The 18,141-nt window shown below is 56.7% G+C and overlaps 8 protein-coding genes across 8 annotated transcripts, besides 13 other annotated features; all 8 read right to left on the bottom strand.

The window, feature by feature from the left end:
* Nucleotides 1-30: 30 nt before the first annotated feature.
* On the bottom strand, nucleotides 31-1,635 carry TraAM80_04082 (uncharacterized protein; the record flags this gene model as incomplete). Its single annotated transcript, XM_029381026.1, has 1 exon — nucleotides 31-1,635. The coding sequence occupies one exon, from the start codon at nucleotides 1,633-1,635 to the stop codon at nucleotides 31-33; it is 1,605 nt and encodes a 534-aa protein (XP_029239119.1).
* A 557-nt stretch (nucleotides 1,636-2,192) lies between these two features.
* Nucleotides 2,193-2,215: a microsatellite.
* A 118-nt stretch (nucleotides 2,216-2,333) lies between these two features.
* Nucleotides 2,334-2,372: a sequence feature (GA-rich).
* A 97-nt stretch (nucleotides 2,373-2,469) lies between these two features.
* Nucleotides 2,470-2,519: a microsatellite.
* Nucleotides 2,520-2,527: 8 nt separating this feature from the next.
* TraAM80_04081 (putative glycogenin glucosyltransferase) lies at nucleotides 2,528-3,994 on the bottom strand (the record flags this gene model as incomplete). The annotated part of the gene is made up of 1 exon (XM_029381025.1): nucleotides 2,528-3,994. One exon carries the CDS (start codon nucleotides 3,992-3,994, stop codon nucleotides 2,528-2,530), a length of 1,467 nt encoding a protein of 488 aa, XP_029239118.1.
* Nucleotides 3,995-4,093: 99 nt separating this feature from the next.
* Nucleotides 4,094-4,116: a microsatellite.
* A 20-nt stretch (nucleotides 4,117-4,136) lies between these two features.
* Nucleotides 4,137-4,204: a microsatellite.
* A 201-nt stretch (nucleotides 4,205-4,405) lies between these two features.
* Nucleotides 4,406-4,461: a sequence feature (A-rich).
* Nucleotides 4,462-4,488: 27 nt separating this feature from the next.
* Nucleotides 4,489-6,480, bottom strand: TraAM80_04080 (putative mitochondrial RNA binding complex 1 subunit; the record flags this gene model as incomplete). Its single annotated transcript, XM_029381024.1, has 1 exon — nucleotides 4,489-6,480. One exon carries the CDS (start codon nucleotides 6,478-6,480, stop codon nucleotides 4,489-4,491), a length of 1,992 nt encoding a protein of 663 aa, XP_029239117.1.
* A 223-nt stretch (nucleotides 6,481-6,703) lies between these two features.
* Nucleotides 6,704-6,723: a microsatellite.
* Nucleotides 6,724-6,725: 2 nt separating this feature from the next.
* Nucleotides 6,726-6,775: a sequence feature (GA-rich).
* Nucleotides 6,776-7,100: 325 nt separating this feature from the next.
* Nucleotides 7,101-7,409, bottom strand: TraAM80_04079 (sTim1; the record flags this gene model as incomplete). The annotated part of the gene is made up of 1 exon (XM_029381023.1): nucleotides 7,101-7,409. One exon carries the CDS (start codon nucleotides 7,407-7,409, stop codon nucleotides 7,101-7,103), a length of 309 nt encoding a protein of 102 aa, XP_029239116.1.
* An 8-nt stretch (nucleotides 7,410-7,417) lies between these two features.
* Nucleotides 7,418-7,455: a microsatellite.
* A 435-nt stretch (nucleotides 7,456-7,890) lies between these two features.
* TraAM80_04078 (putative serine/threonine protein kinase) lies at nucleotides 7,891-9,690 on the bottom strand (the record flags this gene model as incomplete). The annotated part of the gene is made up of 1 exon (XM_029381022.1): nucleotides 7,891-9,690. The coding sequence occupies one exon, from the start codon at nucleotides 9,688-9,690 to the stop codon at nucleotides 7,891-7,893; it is 1,800 nt and encodes a 599-aa protein (XP_029239115.1).
* A 605-nt stretch (nucleotides 9,691-10,295) lies between these two features.
* Nucleotides 10,296-10,330: a microsatellite.
* Nucleotides 10,331-10,591: 261 nt separating this feature from the next.
* Nucleotides 10,592-11,839, bottom strand: TraAM80_04077 (uncharacterized protein; the record flags this gene model as incomplete). Its single annotated transcript, XM_029381021.1, has 1 exon — nucleotides 10,592-11,839. One exon carries the CDS (start codon nucleotides 11,837-11,839, stop codon nucleotides 10,592-10,594), a length of 1,248 nt encoding a protein of 415 aa, XP_029239114.1.
* Nucleotides 11,840-11,907: 68 nt separating this feature from the next.
* TraAM80_04076 (uncharacterized protein) lies at nucleotides 11,908-15,879 on the bottom strand (the record flags this gene model as incomplete). Its single annotated transcript, XM_029381020.1, has 1 exon — nucleotides 11,908-15,879. The coding sequence occupies one exon, from the start codon at nucleotides 15,877-15,879 to the stop codon at nucleotides 11,908-11,910; it is 3,972 nt and encodes a 1,323-aa protein (XP_029239113.1).
* Nucleotides 15,880-16,097: 218 nt separating this feature from the next.
* Nucleotides 16,098-16,118: a microsatellite.
* A 92-nt stretch (nucleotides 16,119-16,210) lies between these two features.
* Nucleotides 16,211-16,235: a microsatellite.
* Nucleotides 16,236-16,348: 113 nt separating this feature from the next.
* Nucleotides 16,349-16,373: a microsatellite.
* A 27-nt stretch (nucleotides 16,374-16,400) lies between these two features.
* TraAM80_04075 (casein kinase I) lies at nucleotides 16,401-17,594 on the bottom strand (the record flags this gene model as incomplete). Its single annotated transcript, XM_029381019.1, has 1 exon — nucleotides 16,401-17,594. The coding sequence occupies one exon, from the start codon at nucleotides 17,592-17,594 to the stop codon at nucleotides 16,401-16,403; it is 1,194 nt and encodes a 397-aa protein (XP_029239112.1).
* Nucleotides 17,595-18,141: the final 547 nt, after the last annotated feature.

Genomic DNA, 18,141 nt, shown 5'->3' with positions numbered 1-18,141 from the left:
TTTCATGCAACATATCCCGTTTGTTTTTGCTTATTCATATGGCTGGTTCTCCTTCACATGGTCAGCTATCGTCTTCATCGCCTTGGCCAGCGCCATCATGCCTGCAAAAAACTGGATTGTTCTGGCCTCCGCACTGTATGGACAGCCCAGTAGCTCTGCATCCGCCACCTCATCGAGCTTGTGTTTTGTCTGAGGAGGACTATTAGTGTCACCCGCATCAGTCGTGTAGCTAGCCACGCCTGCTCGCGTGCAGAGAGGTTCAAATGTGTATTGCTGCAGAAGTGTTAGCGGCAGCATCCTGAAAACACAGCAGTCGTTTCGCACGCGAATGCCACCGTCAGATGTATCGGCCGCCTTATCTTGGCTGCGGCACCCCAACAGGGCTGTGTCAGGGTGGTAAAACACACGTGCGATGACCCACTCATCCGTGTCCTCCACGTACGCCAGCCGCCGCTGCACACGCAGGCCGCCATCTTGCCGTAGCACCCACGCAACTTTCGCGTCCGTGTCTGCCTCCGTGGGCCACGCCATCATAAAGCCCACAACGGCGTCTGTGAAGCAGTAGGGCGGCAATTGGTCCTTCAGTGAACGCAGCATTGCTTCCTGGTCCATCAGGCAAAGCTGCGGCGCCTCTGGCGGGCCACCCAAGGTGGCCATGGGTAAAATAACGGAACTATGCGTAATCACCGCGCCGCTTTCAAACTCCTCCGTTAGCGCCTCCTTCTCGACACCAAAAAGAAGAGGGGTAGCCAGAAAAATGTGCGTTTCCGGCTGCACCTGAGGCGCAGAGACCCGTCCCGCCTGGGCGGGTTCGCACCGCATCGCACAGAGCAGTTGACACGCGAGTAAAAGACGCGCCAAGATTGTTTCAGCCTCCTCCACACTCCTCGCTGCCTCAAAGTGTTGTTGTGAGCCTGTTTTGTTGTCATCGCTGCTGTCGACGTTGTTTGCGGCATCCTTCGTTGCTGTGACGAAGGTTGCAAGCGGGGCCAGCTGGTCACACACCGCACAGTACACCACAACAACTGGACAAGTCGCCGTGCCGACAGAGGCAATGAAACACCCATGTCGTCCTGCGGAGTCTGCGGTGTGTTCCAGCTTCTCCTGCTGCGCCGCACGCGAGAGGTCTGGTTCCCAGCCTGCCTCACTCATGCAGACTGCCGCCTCACCTTCCAGGAGGGCCAGGCATTCATTTCGTGTTTGCATATGGTCCATGTAGTGGCCAAGCAAACCCTGATGAAGATCCGGTAGAGCTGCCAGGTGCTGCCCTCCCTGGCTTTCGCGCAAGCAGAACAAACAATGCACGTGCGGGAGCGCGTGCGCCGCAGTGTTTGCTTTGTCGCATGCAATGGTAGGGAGTGAATCCGGATGCTGCATCGCATGAAGCCCCTCCTCGCGAGCCAAGTGAACACACACGGGTGGGTGACCACAGGCACGGAGCGCAACAGCATCCTCATTCCCATCCCCGGGCAACAGAAGGTTAAAACGAAATGAGACGTTATCTAACTTCAGCCGCTGCCCAACCCACTGCACCAGACTCACATACTGCCGGATAGTGAGATGTGTGGCGGGGGACGGTGGTGGGCCTTCAAAGACGCCAAACGCATCCCATTCTTCCAACGCCGTACGAGCCATACTTGTGCGCCGGCACCCAACTAGGCGTCCACTCCCCCTTCCTTCCAAGCGCCGCCTCGCTCCTACCAGAGGCAAAAAAAAAACCACACTCACGCACACACGTACAAAAAGCCTATTGCCTCACCTTCGCCCAACAAAAAGATACTAAGAGAAGGCAAAGCCGAATTTAAGCCCTTTCCGAATTCTTCTTGAGACCAGAGATGCGTCGATGTGCGTGCGACATCCCCCACAACGAACAAGAAAGAGATGATAGAAAGATCAAGGACATGACAACGCCTGGAACAACTACTCCGCAATAGTGCATATATATACGTATATATCGATTAACTAGCGAGTAAGTGGTTGCGTTGTAGGAGGCGGCGTTATCCCGCATTGAGTGCGGGGCGGCGCGTGTTGTAACGCCAACAGTTACCCTGCCACGTTGTTAGTTCCTATGGTGAGAACGTGGAAGAGCAGACAAACAAAGCAGAGACAACGGGTACTGGGTAGTTTTTTTTTTTGAATTATCATCGCAGGAGCGACTGTCAAGCTGTTCCTCTCGCTGCTCCTCTAACAATACACACACGCACACATACACACAGGTTGACCCCGCGTGGTCACGAACAAAACCCTTTTTTACCCAAACCTTGACCGTGGCTCTGCCTGCTATCTTTTGCCAAGTAAACTTGAGGACTGGGGTGCGTGTGTGTGTGTAAATACCCCCCCCTCCTCCTCCTCCTCCATGCTCATCTCTCCTCACCTGAAGGAAAGGGAGAGAGAGCGTGTATGTGGGCATCGTCTAACATTTTCTAACCAATTCCGAAACACGCGCAGGATGAGCAACAGCCAAGGTGCAAAAAAAACAAAAACAAAAATAAAAAAAAAGATGTAACAGAAAAAAAAAAGGAGCTCCTCACTCCTCGAGATCGTATGCGTAGACGTAGGCTTCACCATGCTTTTGCAGGCACTTGCTCACGTGGGCAGCCAACCTGTCCATGCGATGCAGCAGTCCAACCTCCAGTGCGTGCAGGATTTTCAACGAGGCTACATCCTCCCCGGTGGTTGCGTGAACTGAAGACGAAGGACACCCACGCACGTAACGTGAAAGAGCTTGATTAAAACCTTTTATTGATGTCTGCAAACCATAGGCCTCCAACAAGAATGCCAGAAGGATGTCTGACCTTATCGTTTCCACCCACTGTTGCGAGAGAGACCCTTTCTCATTCTGGCCATTGCGCCACTGCAACCTTGTTCGGTTGAGTGCACGGAACGTCTCAGGTCGAAAGCGGCACCATTTCAGCAGGCCAGGCTGGCGAGTGTCTGGCGGAGCCTCGTCTTCAGCGGCCGCCTTCGCCGCGTCCCGGGAAAGACACCGCCATACGCTTGGCGTTTCGCTGCTCCATGTGAGCAAGGGGGAGGGGCAGCGCAGAAGTCCGCTTTCCACTTCGCATACGGAGGACCCAAACCGCTCCCCCGCAAAGGCCCAACCATTATCCAGTAGCGCCGAATGCAGCTGCGTCGCCGTATCCCGGAACCAATTCTTATTGAAGGCGCGGTCTGGATTTAACAAGAGGTAGTCAAATACCATGACATCGGACATCTCATACACGACAAAGCGATGAACAAATTCCTGCTTTATATCAGGATTATATGGAGGGACGGTAAAGTAGGGGGCGTAGAGCTCCGAGGAGGGGTAATTGTCATCTCCGTACCCCTCCCGCCACGTCAAGGCAACCCCAATCATCAAGATGGTCGCCGCTGGATAACTTCCCACGACACCCCGTTGAGCCCCACGCAGAAGCTTTTTACCCTTCATTAAGTTTTCCAGCACCTGCGTCGTGGTGTTATCCCTGAGCACCCCACACTGGTCCTTGTGCACGACCCGGCGCAGCTGCCGCTCGGTGATGGCAACCACCACACCCCTGGCGAGTTCAGCTCTCGGATAAGGCACATCATCGTTCCCGTAGAAAAGCCGTTGAAAGTGATGCACAGCGACTTCGCTCCATCCCTGCTGGCCATGCCACCGTGACGCAGGTCGACACTCCGTCTTGAACACAAACTTGATGGCCTCCCCAGACCCGTCATTCAACAGGCTGGTCACAAGGTAGGTGCCGTGGTGCAGCTGCTTCAGTGAGGCGGCGACAAGCTCGTTGACGGGGTCCGTAACGCGATCTAGGTGCTTCGTGACGACGACAGGGAACGCCCGCAACCGTTTGTTAGACCAGCTGAAGCGGGGTATAAAAACAAGGCAAAAGGCCACGAATAGCCACACTATCAGAACGGAGGCCAGACAATAGCGAGTCATGCAACAGTGCACGATGGAAAGCCTTTTGCGGCTACGCATAGCATATGCCAACCGCCACAGCACGCCTCCCTTCATTCACCCTCCTTACAGTTCCTTGGTATTTCACAGACAACACCACACACACAGAAATAAATAAAAAATAACTATATAAAGACTCGTTACTTCTAAACGCCACTTTCTCTCTCTCTCTCTCTCTCCCCCCCACCCCAGCCAACGGCAAGACAACAAGAAACAATGATGAAATTGCAAAGGAAACAAGAAAGAAAAGGAAGTCAACAACAAGCAGCATATTTTATTAGAGGCAACTCAAGCAGGCGATGTGATGGTAGCAATGACGCGAGGTCCATCGCCAGTATCAAATTAGGCGAGGACACACCAGGGTGTGGTGTGCCGCACTCTTTCCTTCACGGAATGACGACTTTCATCACGGCCCCACCACAAATCCCGCAATTGAAATGCATGGCAGCTTGCCTCGCAACCCTCCCCCTTTTTACTCTCTCCGCTCTTATTTTTTCCTTTTTGTTTCTTTCTTCGTTTCTCTCCCCATGTGCCTGCCTTCCAACCTCGTCTTACTTCATGCTTGTCGTGAGGGTCCGCAGCGTGCGGAGTCGGTTGAGTGCCGCTCCAATTTCAAACCGCCGCGCCGCGGAGGTAAAGCCGCGTGGCAAGTAACACGATGGTGTTCGCACCTCCAGCCGCGCCTCGCGCAGTGTGGCATCGCAACCCTCAATTAACGCAGAGAAGTCCGAATAAAATGGCACGCTGCGTGGTTCGCCGCCGCCGCCGGGGGAGTAAAGCATTTGTAACGATTTCCCCTTCGCAAGCATGGCCTCGGCGCCGCCTGCCTCACCGTCGTACAGCATGGCGAGGCACTGGGCGATGGCGTTTACTTGCCCCTCCTCCACAATTTGTTCAACCAAGGATAGGTCAATGTTTTCCTCGGCGAAGCGGATGCTGTCGACACCGACGCCGCTAACTTTTATGCTGTCACGACCTTTGCGGCATTGCACGGTGCAGAATGTTCCGTCCCCATCAAAGCGGCGCTGCATGGGCGACACAAAGGCGGAGCTACCCTTCTCAAGCGGTGGCACAGGCGCCATGCAACTGGATGCAATTTCCTGCGCACGCGCGGTGCAATCGTGTGCGTTGTAGGCATTCATGACTAACGTTACGGTGGCGTGCGGAAAGTACTGCCCCGAGCCCCCAATCACCATGACGGCGGACATCCCATGGTTCTGGATAAGGTCCGTGATACGCTCCACAAAGGGGGTGATGGGCTCCTGCTCACGTGGCACAAGCTGCTGCATCAAGTCGTCGCGGTACATCAGGTTGGTAGCGCAGGTATCCTCGTCCAGCAACAGTAGCCGAGACCCCAACTCCAGCGCCTCCATGATGTTGGCGGCCTGACTGGTGCTGCCGCTAGCGTCGGAGGTCACAAACGACGTCGTAGTCTTCTGGAAGGGAAGATTGTTAATAAATGGCGAGATGTCGACGCCGTTGATGGAGCGTCGATCCTCGGCGCGAATCTTCACTGCCGTTGGGTCTACAACGACGTAAACTCTACCGTCGTCCGGCACGTGATTGTACACCCCCACCTCCAGGGCCCGCAGAAGCGTTGACTTACCGTGAAACCCGCCACCGGCGACAAGCGTTAGTCCATGCAGGAGACCCATGCCTGTTACGGTGGTCCCGCTGTACGGCAGCTGAAAGCTGCGCTCCAGCGACGCCGGCGAGACAAACGGCACCGCGCCCTTGGCAAGTGGCCGGTCCGACTCACCCGACTCACGAGGTAGCACGGAGCCGTTAGCGACAAACGCCACACATCCGGCAGCACGCAACTCACCACGAAGGTGCTCCTGGTCATGCACACAGGTAACGTGCTGGTAGAGGAGCTCCTCGTCAAGGCCCACCACGCAGCGCTCCATGATCGGAAGGATCTCTTCGTAAATAATGCTAATAGCCCCACGACCGTCAATGCGTCGACCGTGACCAGGCAGCTTTACCCGCGCAAACAAATGCACCCCCACCTCCTTGCTCCCTCGGTCCCCGCGCACAAGCGCCACCGTGCTCCGCTCCAGCACATGTTGAGAGGGCCGCATCACTTGCAGCGCCCCGCTGCGGTACTTCGCAACCCCGCGACGGTGGCCCTCGTGAAAGCAACGGAGTATGTAGTCCTCCGCCGCGACACGGCGACACGGCGCGCAGGACTCCAAGTCCGAGCTCTGCAGCACCTTCTCCAGCCGAAAGGGGCAAGGGCAGGACACACGCACCTGGCTTCCAGGGGCAAAGGGGTCGGACTGAATCGCCAAAAACGTGCACTGCACTGTCTCTGAAAGGGCAAAGGAGGCATTCGTCAAGGACTTCAGCTCCCCGTAATTCATGCCTTCCACTGATTTAAAGTAATTACTCAGCTCAGCGTACGGTGAGGCAGACGAGGAATCGGCCGGTTGGCCAAACGCCTCCCCCTCGTATGCTGGTCTCTGCCAGTGGGATCCACCACCCCTTCCACCCCTTCCGCCTCTTCCGCCACGGTAGCTCCCACCATAGCCGCGAAAAGACATTCTTGTTTTCTTCTTTTTATTCTTCTCTTACTCAATCTTCTTGCTGCCCTTTTTGTGTTGTTCGCGCGTGATTATTCCACTTCTCTTTCTCCTTTCCTCAGCCCACACACATGCACGGGTGTAGGTGTGGCGACACGCGCAGACACGTGTTAGGAGAAAAAAAAACAGAGATGAAGTGAGGAGAACTCCAAGTGAGGACACACCCAAAGAAGAAATACCTGCATGTGTGTGTGTGTGTGTGTGAACTCTCTCTCTCTCTCTCTCTTTCCTCCTCTTCCTCAACTTCTTCTCTTCTTTATTAGCCGTATGCCTCTCGTTCCTTCAGTGATTCTTCGTTTTTGTTTTTGTGCCATCCCGCTAATCACCTCACCGCACCACCTCTCTCTCCTTCTCGCGCACTACGTTTACTGTTCTGTGGATTCCCCCAGTGACGCACACACAGTCCTGTATTCCTCCACCTCCAAGCGGACACGCGTGCCGGCCCCTTATTTTGCTCTTGCCACTACCGCCGCCAAAAACTGAGCGGGGGAAAAAGAGATCGGCACACACGCCAGACGCCCCATCAGCGCCGCTGCCCTGACTCATAATATTAGCCACAGTCACATCGTTACCTCACCACGTTATGTCACTGCGGACGTCATGTCTCTCATCCACTTATACGGCATTTCTCCCTTCTTCACCTTTTCCTCAAACTCCTTCTTGAGCTGGCGGGAAAGCTCAAGCCCATTGTACACCTTGCTGATGCAGCGATCCAGACACGCCTTCTCGCCTGGGTGATACGGAATAGAGTCCTCGCCGTAGTGAGTGATGCACCGCCGGGCGCAGTGCATGAAACCGTCGTATGTGATTAACTGCAGCTTTTCCGACAGCACTAGAGCATCTCGCTGCGGCAACCCAGCGAGCTGTGGATTCGCCTGCGGTGCCTGCATTATGGTAAGTGTCTGTGTCTGTGTCTCTCTGTGTGTGTGTGTATGTCCTGCTGCGATCTACTCTAGGGTTTTCCTCTGTGTGCGTGCGTGGGAGCAGTGGATGAATAAATAGATTCAGAAAACAAAACATAATATGAAAGCACTGTGCATCACATGACTGCCACACTTCAGCTTCACGTGCCCTATTTCTCTCATTCTTTCCGTCTCCCTGCGTGTGTACTTGTCGGTTAACACCTTCCCTTTTCTTTTCTCGTTTCCTTCCTGTGTATTTGTATCTCCTGCCCTCACCGGGTATCTGGCGCGTCCGTCCGTCCGCCCCTCAGTGGGTACGACGTTGTCACCCCGCCACCTCCGTCACCCGTGCTGGAGCAGTGTCCCCCCCCCCCTCACCGCCGTTTTCCCTGACGTCCTTGCCCCTCTCACCCCCTCCACACGCCACGGAAAAAAACAAAAAGCACGCAGCTGCACACGGGCGTTGCAGCTATGCGGCCGACGTAAAGAATGGGTGACGTAGCGCCTCCGCCGCGGTGATGCGACGCATCGGGTCGTAGTCCAGCAGTCGTCGGCAGAGATCGTACAACAGCGGGGTAGGCCCAAGTACCTCCTGCAGCGTGGGCCGTGACGCCACGTAGCGGATATTCTCCAGCGACGCAGTGCGCCGACGGCGATACGATGACGAGGACGAGGACACCGCTGCGGAGGCGTGTGGCCACGCCAGCTGCATCGTGTGCATGTCAAAGTAATCCCCAAAATAGCGTCCCTTGGCGAACACACGTCCAACGATCGTTGCTGCTGTTTGTGAGCCGCCCTCCGTCACATCGAAAGCCCCCACAATGTGCTGTATGAGGGCGAGGTGCTCCATGTCGTTGCGCGGCATAAACACACAGTCCCCCGTGAGCAACTCGGGAATCATGCAGCCAAGCGACCACATATCCGCGGAACTTGTCCACCCGAGCCCAAGTAGCACCTCCACACTCCGGTAATGCGTTGTGTGGATGCGGTGGTAGAAAACAGGCGTAACACCATCTAACACGCTGAAATGGCGGCACTTTGAAAGAAATTCGGCGGCCCCAACGTCGATGACTCGCACTGCATTCATCACAGGCAGCTGGACATCCACCACTGTCTCACTCACGCTCAGTGCCCTCGCCACGGAGTTAAAGGGGGATAAGGTAGAGGCGGCGACGCCAGCAACCCCGACATGTTGAGTTTGGTCAGAAGAAACAGGCGACTGGGAGGTGGTTTTGCAGTAGCAATGCCGCTTAAGTTGCAGCCGCGTCATGAGAGTCTCGCTGGACTCAAAGAGCACGTTTTCGGGCTTGAGGTCTGTGTGCACGATACCACGACGATGTGCGTGGCGCAGGAAGAGGAGGATCTGGTACAAAACCGCGCGAACAAGCGGGAGCGGCAATCCCCTGTAGTGGACTTCGATGACACCGAGCTGAGGCAGGGCGTCCCCCGCGTCAGTGCCATTCGCTGCCCGACTCCGCTGGGGTCCATGGGCCACCTCGTCTTCCGTGCGAACGGACACATCGCGAATGTGGCGGAGCAGGTCTAGCAGGGAGGGTCCAAGCGGGGGCAGAACAATTGCATGGTGAATGGGATGCGGCAAGTGTGCAATGGGGACAATAAACCGACCCGTTCGCCCCTGGCACGCCGCCCCCACTCCGAATGCGTCGCAGCGGGCCGTCGCAGCCGACATTACACCACTCTCGCCACTGCAAACGCCACCTCCACCGTGACTCGCCCCGCCCAGGCCGACACCATACTGCTGCAGCAGCTGCTGAACGTCCTCCGGGTGCGGGCGACAAAGCGCCTCGAGCGCCCCCACCTCGTCCCAGTAGGCCCTCTTGTAGGCTTGCTCGTTGCGAAATATCTTCAACGCGCAGAGCTCGCCGGTGCGGAGGGAGTGGCACAGGACCACCTTGGCGTAGGTGCCTTTGCCCAACTCCCGCAGAAACACGTATTCATTGTACAAAATCCAGCGCGGCCGGTCCCGCATCCACGACGCCGACTGCAAATGCTTCGGGCGAAGCATCGGGGATGATACCTGCGGCGAATGCTCGCCGCAGTCTAGGTAGAGAAAGGGAAAGTTGCCGCCCCCGTACCGCCTGGCGTACTCTGCTGTGAAGATGGGGTAGTGCTTGCGCTCCTCCGCGCTTCGCGAGGAGGAGGAGGCCGAATACCCCGACGAGATCGAAGAGGTGGAGGAGCGGGTGGAGCACGCCTCATCCTCCGCTTGCCTTCCCGCCTTCCCGCCGCGCGCCGGGGTCTCCCGCATGGGCGTGGGCGTGCGTGTGCGCTTCTTCCTTTCGCCCTTCCCGCACGACACCGACGACGGCATAGTGCACAGCTGCACGCACACAGTCCGTTGTTGACGCCCCACGGCCAAACTAATAGCCACGACAAGGCCAAAGCAACACACAGCGGGTATCAACGAAAAAAAAAAACAAACCCAATGCGGCGGGAGAAACCAACCAACAGAAGCAGCAACAGCAGAAGAGGAGGAAGGCGTAACGCAGAACACATGGACGAAGTAGAACCGCACTATCCCACGTCGCACGCGCTGGTATAAAGCGCACCGCCTCCCTTTTCTTCCCACCCTGAAGATCACGCGTGTTAAAAAGCGAAGCGTGAGGAACACGCTCCGAAGCATCAAGGCGCAGCCGAACACACACGCCCATACACTGACCCACGCGGCCACATGATAACTCCAAGCGAGTGCTGGCTGCAACGTGACAAACAGCAACAAAATGAAGAAAGAACAAACGAAACAAAAGACATGTGAGGCGTGAGGAAAAGAAAGCAGAAACGCGTACAATGGCTCAAGGGAAGTAGCAAGCAGAAAACGCCGCTACCATCGTCAACAGTGGCACAAGTCAAAAAAACAACAACAACAACAACAACACACACAACAACAAACCGCATGATGGGGGATGTCTCCTGCCGACATTCCCTGACCCCAATCCCCTCCTCAAATTAGCTCCACCACCGCGCCGTGGCTTTCATGTTTGTCCAGCGGGCAAGCCCCCAATCCCCTGCATCACAATCCCCGGTACCAGCGTCACCAATTCCACATTTCGCCTCTTACTTCTTCTCTTCCACAGTAGCCGCATTGTGTGGCACCGCTTCTACGATAAGATGCGTGGATTTTTATGTTTTTTTTTTTGCGTCGCAACGGTTTACACGGACTCATCTCTGCTAGTTGTGCTTGAGGAGCTTGTGCCTGTTTCCGACCTCGACGATTCTCCCCGTGACATAGTTATGTCCCGTAGTCCCTGCAGCTCCAAGTGCGTGTCGACCTCTACTGCCCAGTCTGAGCTAGATGGGGATACTGCGACGGCTTCCAACACGGCAGCACCAGTGAAGTCGTTATTGCCGGTGATTCCACGATGCGGCAGCAAAAGCGACGTGTCTGACTTCCACGTGGGTGCGCTTGACGCCACAGCACTCGTGGAAAAAGGCGTCTCCCGCACCGTTTCCACCAGCTTGTGTGCCCGTGGAGGGTACAAGGCCAAGAGCGCGTCTTTTTTCTGCAGCCGCTTAGCTGAGGGGGTGCCAAGGAGGGCCCGTCGCTGCTCAAATACCTTGCATTGCCTCTCGTACCGCTTGGCCTCCTCGTGGTACGGCTGCATCCTCGCAGCCACCGCCTCAGCTGCTGCCCGCATAGTTGCCTGTGACAAGGATACAAAAAGAACGCGTGTCATGGCGGCCATTCCGTGACCAAGCACGACTATTCGAATGCTGTCGTACACCAAAGCGCTGACACATCCTAACTGCTTCCTGCCGCTGCCACTACAGTTGCTTCCACCACCACCACTACCACTACTTTCTCCTCCTACTCTTGCTGTAATGCCCGGTTCCGCCCCAAGGCATGACGTGGTTTCTCCTATCCATGTCATCAAGGCACCGCGCGACGTGCCCGTCTGCCATACACCGCGGTTCCCTAGCGGTGGGAGCTGCAATGCTACCGCACTCACCTTAAAGAGATTGCATTCCGCCACCCCGGGGGCAAAGGCACAGGCTGTGAAGCTTAGCGAGTAATTTTCGTGCGGTAAAAGTAAAAACCCAGCACTACTCTTCCCCACGAAGACGACTGGCACGGAAGAAGACATGGAGGAGGGAGCAGCATTAGGGCATCCAGGTGTTGTGGTTTCTACTGTTACCAGCAGCGGGTGCGCCGCGAGCGAGCGACAGTGCACCGTAACAGGAATCTTCACAGCATCTGGGCTGTCCACCGTGGACTCCACGGTGTACGGCACCTCTACATGATAGAATAGCGCACCATGGCGGGCATGAAGGGTGCGGTTCTCAATCATCGACTCACAGAGGTGCTCTTGCATCCGATCACGCGCCTCGCCCACGGAGGACTCACATGAGGAAAGGCAATGAACGGGATCGACAAAGTGAAAAACCTGCCCGCTATGCATCCGTCCCTGCTCCTCAACCGCCCAAACTACCGCCACACAAATGGGTGTGAATGGCTCCACAACAGAGACTAGTGAATGCCATTGTTGTTGTTGTTGTTGTTGCGGCGGCGGCGGCGGCGGCGGCGGTGGCGGCGAATGGGGGTGATGTTGTTGTTCCTGCGGGGCCTCCCCCCGCCCGCTGCTGCCAGCATCGCGGAAGCTCCTGCCTTGTCAAGGTAGAATGGGAGACCCTCGGGGACCTTCACCTCACCAATGACCCCGGGCCCACGAAAGCTGCAGCGCATGAAGTACGCATTCATCGCTGAGTTCACGACGCTGATCCCGACGTTGGCCTCCACCGCAGTGCGCCGTGCGGGTCCTGGAAGGGCTGACGACAGCGCAATACACACCTCCTCCGCCATCGCCATCGCACCGCCCGTGGGGGTTGCCGTGGCAGAGGGTGCTTTACTCACCACGCTGAGTGGGACGCACAGAGCCGCGCCGGGGGACAAAATACAGTCTAGCGCGTTGTCCGCCAAAAGGCTCCCAAGCGATGTGGGGGCAACGCGCCATAGCGGTCGATGCACGACCAGCACACGTGACACCCGCAGCGGTGGATCTCGTGCCTCGGAGACGTTACTGGCCGTGATGAGCGCCACCGTTGCCATGGTCAAGTTCGCAGGGGGCAAAACCCTGGAGGAGAGCAGCAAGGCCGATTTCACCACAAAACGGCGGAGAAACCGATGAAAGCGCAAAGACACGAACGAGGAATTGGTAGAGGCACCAGGGGACCCCACACCCTCCTTCTTTGGCGTTCCTGAGGTGTACCCCACAAGGAAAAAAATGTTGTTCTTGCACCGTGCGGAGGAGTCTCGGCTATGATGGGCCTGCACCGTCATTGGCAGTGTGAGGCTTGTATTGGGGGCAAGCTCCCCCTCCAGCACAAACGTCGCCTCCGCATCAATGTTACGTTCCAAGCTGAAGCCATCCAGCCAGACCACGTGCGCATTCCTCGGACTACGTTGCAGGGTGATGCTGTGTGCCGTGCGGTGGGCGCTCTTGTTTGTCAGGACCAGCGTTGTCTGGTAATACTCCCCATCCCGCATAACGGGTGGAACTTCAGGGTTAAGTCGTGCCGTGATCCACGCCTGCGGTGGCGCAACCTCAACTTCCATATTTGCCGCGGACGCAACATCCGGCACGGGGTGCTCGATGGCGTACTCAAAGGGCCCACCGTAGGCGTTGCCGTCCTCGTCCGCCTTGTGCGTCTGCGTGGCGAAGTAGTAATAACCCTCCAACCCCATAAGAGTCCAACAAAGCCCAATGATGACGTAGGTGCCCTCCTCGCTTGGTGAGAAGGACAAGGTGACGGACTTTGACGCCGCTGCAGGCATCTCCACAGTCTTCGAAGCGGCACTCTTCCACAGCTGATCGGGCCTTTGCTTTGCGACGTACAAGAGACAAAGCTTCTCGGCTGTTAGGGGACCACCAATGGGATTCTGCAGCGTGACAGTGATTTCCAACGGCTCCGTGAGATGCATGGAGTAACGCCGCATACATGCCTCGGCCTCGGGCCGCCGCGTGCCTCCAAACTCATCTCGCACCCTAAAACGATCACGCAACGGGGCGGCGGTGCATCCCGTGTAGTGCCGTCGCAGCTTTTCCTCCAGCTTCTGCCACTCCACCTCCGCCAGCTCGTCACTGACCGCCTGAGACTCCGACTCTGGCGCCGTCGCCGCTGCGGCGTGAAGCGCGTTCGTACTGACGCGAATGGACTCTAACTGAATGCAGGGGGCAACCATGTGCGGGCAAAGCGTGTAGCCGAGGCTGCCCATGACCTGCCTCTGCTGGCTCCAAAACGCGTCGAAGTTGCGAGGCCCGGTCTGTGGATTGCTATACATAGGCGTCCCCATTGACACCGCAATGGACGCGATGGCCATGCCACGTATTTGATTTCCAAGTTTGCGGTACATGTGAGCCAAAAGCGTGTGCAGGTGCTCAAATATGAGTTGCCAATTACCGCGACGGCCAGCCCCGCCACACACACGCAAGGCACGCAAGTAGCAACGCAGTGAACTCTCAAAAAGGTTGTTATCTAGGTGTGCACTGCCCGCAATGATCATGTGACGCGCGTACTGGCGAACGTGTGAACGCAGCGGAAAATTGTCTGGTAGAAAAGCAGGGACCGACATCCCCGCAGGTTGTGGCGGGTTGCGGAACAGTGACATCAAGGCCAGCAGCTCATGCAACAGGGCGGAGTACAACTTGTTTTTGGACCCGATCCCAACACGTTGCACGTGCAGCAGCGCGGCCGAGGCACGATCCACCGCCGGTGGAGACCGTGTGCGACAGTACTCGTAGAGTAGGAGCGACAGCCGCAGGGCGTAGGTGTCCACCTGGCATCCCACGTAGTCGTTTTGCGCGACCTCTAATCGACACTCACCGCTGCCCTTGGACGCAGTACCACCGGTCGCCCAGGGCACCAGGCTCGGGAGCGGCAGTCGTCCCTGCAGCAACTCGCACACACCAATGCCCTCTTGACAGGCCGCAATCAGTGGTCTGTTAAATTTCCGCGACGACACGGTTGAGAGCGCCTCATTGCGGCACATGCGGTAGTAACCAATTGCAGCATCGTAGTCTGCAAGTGCCAACAGAAGATCGGCGGCACGGCGCATCTGCATCTCCAGCGACCCGGCAAGATACATCGTGGGACCGCCGTCGCGGCCAGCAACCCAGGTTTCATGCTTCATCTTGGTCTCCTCCTTGTTACGAAACCAGGCAGCCACCTTACCAAACGTGGTCACACGTTTTTCGTTGATTGCCAGCACCAACACCCGCAGCTTCCGCTCGATAAAGTTAAAGAGGCTTCGTGAGAGGTAATACTTCATGACATGCCGCAACTCCTCCACATTCTCAGGACTCAAGTAGCAGCCTGTAATCTTAGCCATGCCGTTTGACCAGTCGCCAAACCTGGTGGTCACACGCGGGAACTGCAGGGAGACAGGGGTGGTGCTATCATTTCCGCTCGTAGAGTTGCTGTTGCCTTCGGAAAAACTCAAGACGCTCGTCGTGACGTTTGCAGAGCTGCTGAGGGCGTTGCGTTCAGCGCCAACACTGCTGCCCCCCACCGAGCCTTCTCCAAAAACAGGCGTGGCAGCGATTTGTCGTTGTTGTTGTTGTTGTTGTTGTTGTTGCTGCTGCTGCCGCAGCTGCGCCGCATGGACCGCCTGTCGGGAGGGAACGTCCAGGGCGAGCATGTTCGCTTCGATCCATAGCGAGGGATCCATGTTCTTCACGTCCTGCGGGTTCGCCACGGAGTTGATCTTTACTAGGGCGCAGTGGTTGTGGCCGTACTGCATCTGCACCGCAGCGAACATGCGTCGCGCCTCCTCTAGCGGCGGGCCCTCCGTCACATCATGCAGAAGCAGGAAGTAACTGTGCAGCTCATCGTCCATGCAGGGCATGCCACACCGGGCTTCGGCCGGTTGCTTTTGCTGTTCCCTAAACTCTCGCATAATCCCCTCGATGCCGTCCACCTCACGCGTGGAGGCAGCGTAAATGCACCCCAGCGGGTGGTCGAGAGTGTCAAAATGGCTGCAGCGCACCAGGAACGCGTGGTCGCGGATGAACTGGGAGTGCCACGCCGGGTGCGAGCGCTCTAGAAGCCGCGACGCCACCTGTGCAGTGAGCCGCGGCCCCTCTACAACGCCGCCATTCTCGTTCAGCAGGCACGACATGACACGGTCAAGCTGCTCCCCGTATGCCAACTCCATCGCCGCGTGGTCGCGCAACATGTGGCGGAAGTGGCGCGCAGAGTGCACCGCGTCTACCTCACGCACGCACTGCAGTCGAGTCAGTCGCACCCCAAAGTTGCGCACCAGCACGGTGTCAGCACGATCCCCCAGGTGTGCAAAGAGCTCCGTCGGGTGCACAGAGAAGGGCCGAAGCATCTGGATCAAGTCCATACCGTTGCGACGACAGGCCTGGTCGGCAGTGAGACTCGCAAACACCAGCACCACCGGGTGCCGGTAACGATTCTCTGCCCACTGCTTGAACTCCATTGCCTTGCACCACGCGGTGCACACGTATCGCTGTCCACCCCCCGCCCCTTAAGCGGCCTTCCTTTTTTACTGCGTTAACTTTATTAGATGTACATAGATTGGAGTGTGTGTAGTGGGGAAGAGAGAAGGAATATGCGTGCGTGCGTGGTGAGGGCGGTAAGGGCAAACCAAGGCAAAAAATAGAACGTACACCTCCCAGGGGGGAGACACACACAAAGATATATATATATATATACATACGCATGTTATCACAGCCACTGCTACTATTAACATTTCTGACAAGAGACCGCGTGCCTCAACACAAATAAACTTCACTCATTCTGTGAGTATGCACAGACCAAACACACACACACACAAGGAGAGAGATAGAGATAGATAGATAACTTTAGCATGAAAAAAAAAACACCATAAAAACACCTGGAACCCCACATCGCACTCGATCCTTAAACTTTACGCGTTTTGCCCTTAAAAAAACAACAACAACAAAACACACACACCACTGCCTCACCTGGTACATGGCGTTAGGCCTGGGGGGATGAAACAAACATCACGTGGGCGCCGCTTGTGCTTACTGCGGAGCTCGCCTCCCGCCCTCTAATGTTAACGCTGGGAGAGGGCGTGCCATTGGGGTGCCGCGCGTGCTGCCGCTTGCGCCACTCCGCCACCTCCGCCTTACGCTTTACAAACCAGTCAAACATCCAGTCGTACTGCGGTGGCTGCGCGTCCGTGATGGTGACGACGCTATCCCACCAGCCAACACCTTCTTCGGGCTCCGGCTGCGGCGCCACATCACACTGCTGCCGCGCCAGCGTCGCGAAGAGGTCCCGCAGATGCGCGTAGTCCGGGGCGTCAGTGAACATCAACCCGCGGCAGTAGGTGCAGTAGCGCAGAAGCTCCGGCGGCAGGCCGTGGCATAGTTTCTCCAGCGGAGTGTCTATCTTCTTTTCCCCGATGCGAAGGATTTTCAGACGCGGGTCCCTCGTCTGGAGCCCTTGCCAGGGGAGCGACCCCACGAGGAAATAAACAAGAATAAAGCCGATCGCCTCAAGGTCGTCGCGGCGGCTCTGCTCGAAGCCGCGATGCGTCCAGGTGCTACAGTAGCGCGCGGTGCCTGTCAGCGGCTTCCCCTCGCAGAAGGGAATGTGTGCTTGCGTCCGCCTGTTCCAATACACCTTGCTGAGGCCAAAGTCAATGAGGTGCAGCACATGCCCCTTCTTTCCATTGCCAAACACAAAATTCTCAGGTTTCATGTCCTGGTGTACAAAGCCCTTTTCATGCAGAAACTGAATCCGCTGCAGCATCTGATCTGCTAGCATACAGACCGTCTTAACAGAGAAACGTCGGCCGCAGTAGTTGAAGAGGTCATCCAGCGATGGGCCGCAAAGCTCCATCACGAGAACGCCGTAGTCACCCTCTACATTGTAGTAGTATGCGCGTGGAATCCCCACAGGGTCGCTGGTTCCATGGTGCAGCACCCTGTAAACCTTACTCTCGTACGACAGCTGTGGGTAGGTGGTCTTGCGCCTCTCCAACTTTATCGCCACGTGGGAGTTGGTGCAGGTGTCAACGCCCTTAAACAGCTCCCCGAAGGCGCCTCCGCCGATGCGTTGGAGCAGCACGTACCGGCCATCCGCAATCTTCATATGATGCGTTTTACCCACTGGCAACTGCTTTGGCGAGCACTGCTCGGTGTTGCTGGTCCATGCCTCCTGCATTTCCACTAGATACAAAAAAAAACCACTAAATACAACACAAATAAGAGGGCACTCCCACCCTTTCGCCGCCTTCCTGCTTCAGAGGGTGAGTAGCGACGAACGACGAAAACTCAACGCAAAGTATAATGCTAACGGCGACACCCCACTTGAGCTGCTAGAGATGGAAAGGGGGTGGGGGGTCAATGCTAAAGCACCCACGCACACACCGACAGACAGGCCGACGGGAAAAGCAAAAGAGAACGACAACCAAAGAGACGCCCCCGGACGATAACGATTTCCTTTCCCTACGTGACTGTGCCGTCCTGCCTCCACTGAGCCAAAGTCTCCGTATATATTATACACACACGGGTATGCAACTACGTGTACGTACTAATGTCCACCTATCGACGCTCAGACCGAGTGCGGGCGCTGTGGCGTATATGTGCGTTCCCCGCAACGCGGTTGCTACGGCACGAAAGGAAGGAAAAACGTGGGAAAAGGACCACAATGGAGCTGCGCAAGGCACCCCTTCCCCAAAGCAAACCAATACACCCCCCCCCCCCTGTGG

Source organism: Trypanosoma rangeli (genome assembly GCF_003719475.1).
Source record: "Trypanosoma rangeli strain AM80 chromosome Unknown Tra_15.4_contig_00114, whole genome shotgun sequence".
In the NCBI taxonomy this organism is placed as follows: domain Eukaryota; phylum Euglenozoa; class Kinetoplastea; order Trypanosomatida; family Trypanosomatidae; genus Trypanosoma; species Trypanosoma rangeli.
The sequence above is the reverse complement of the archived record's forward strand: the minus strand, read 5'-3'. Positions and strand labels throughout refer to the sequence as shown.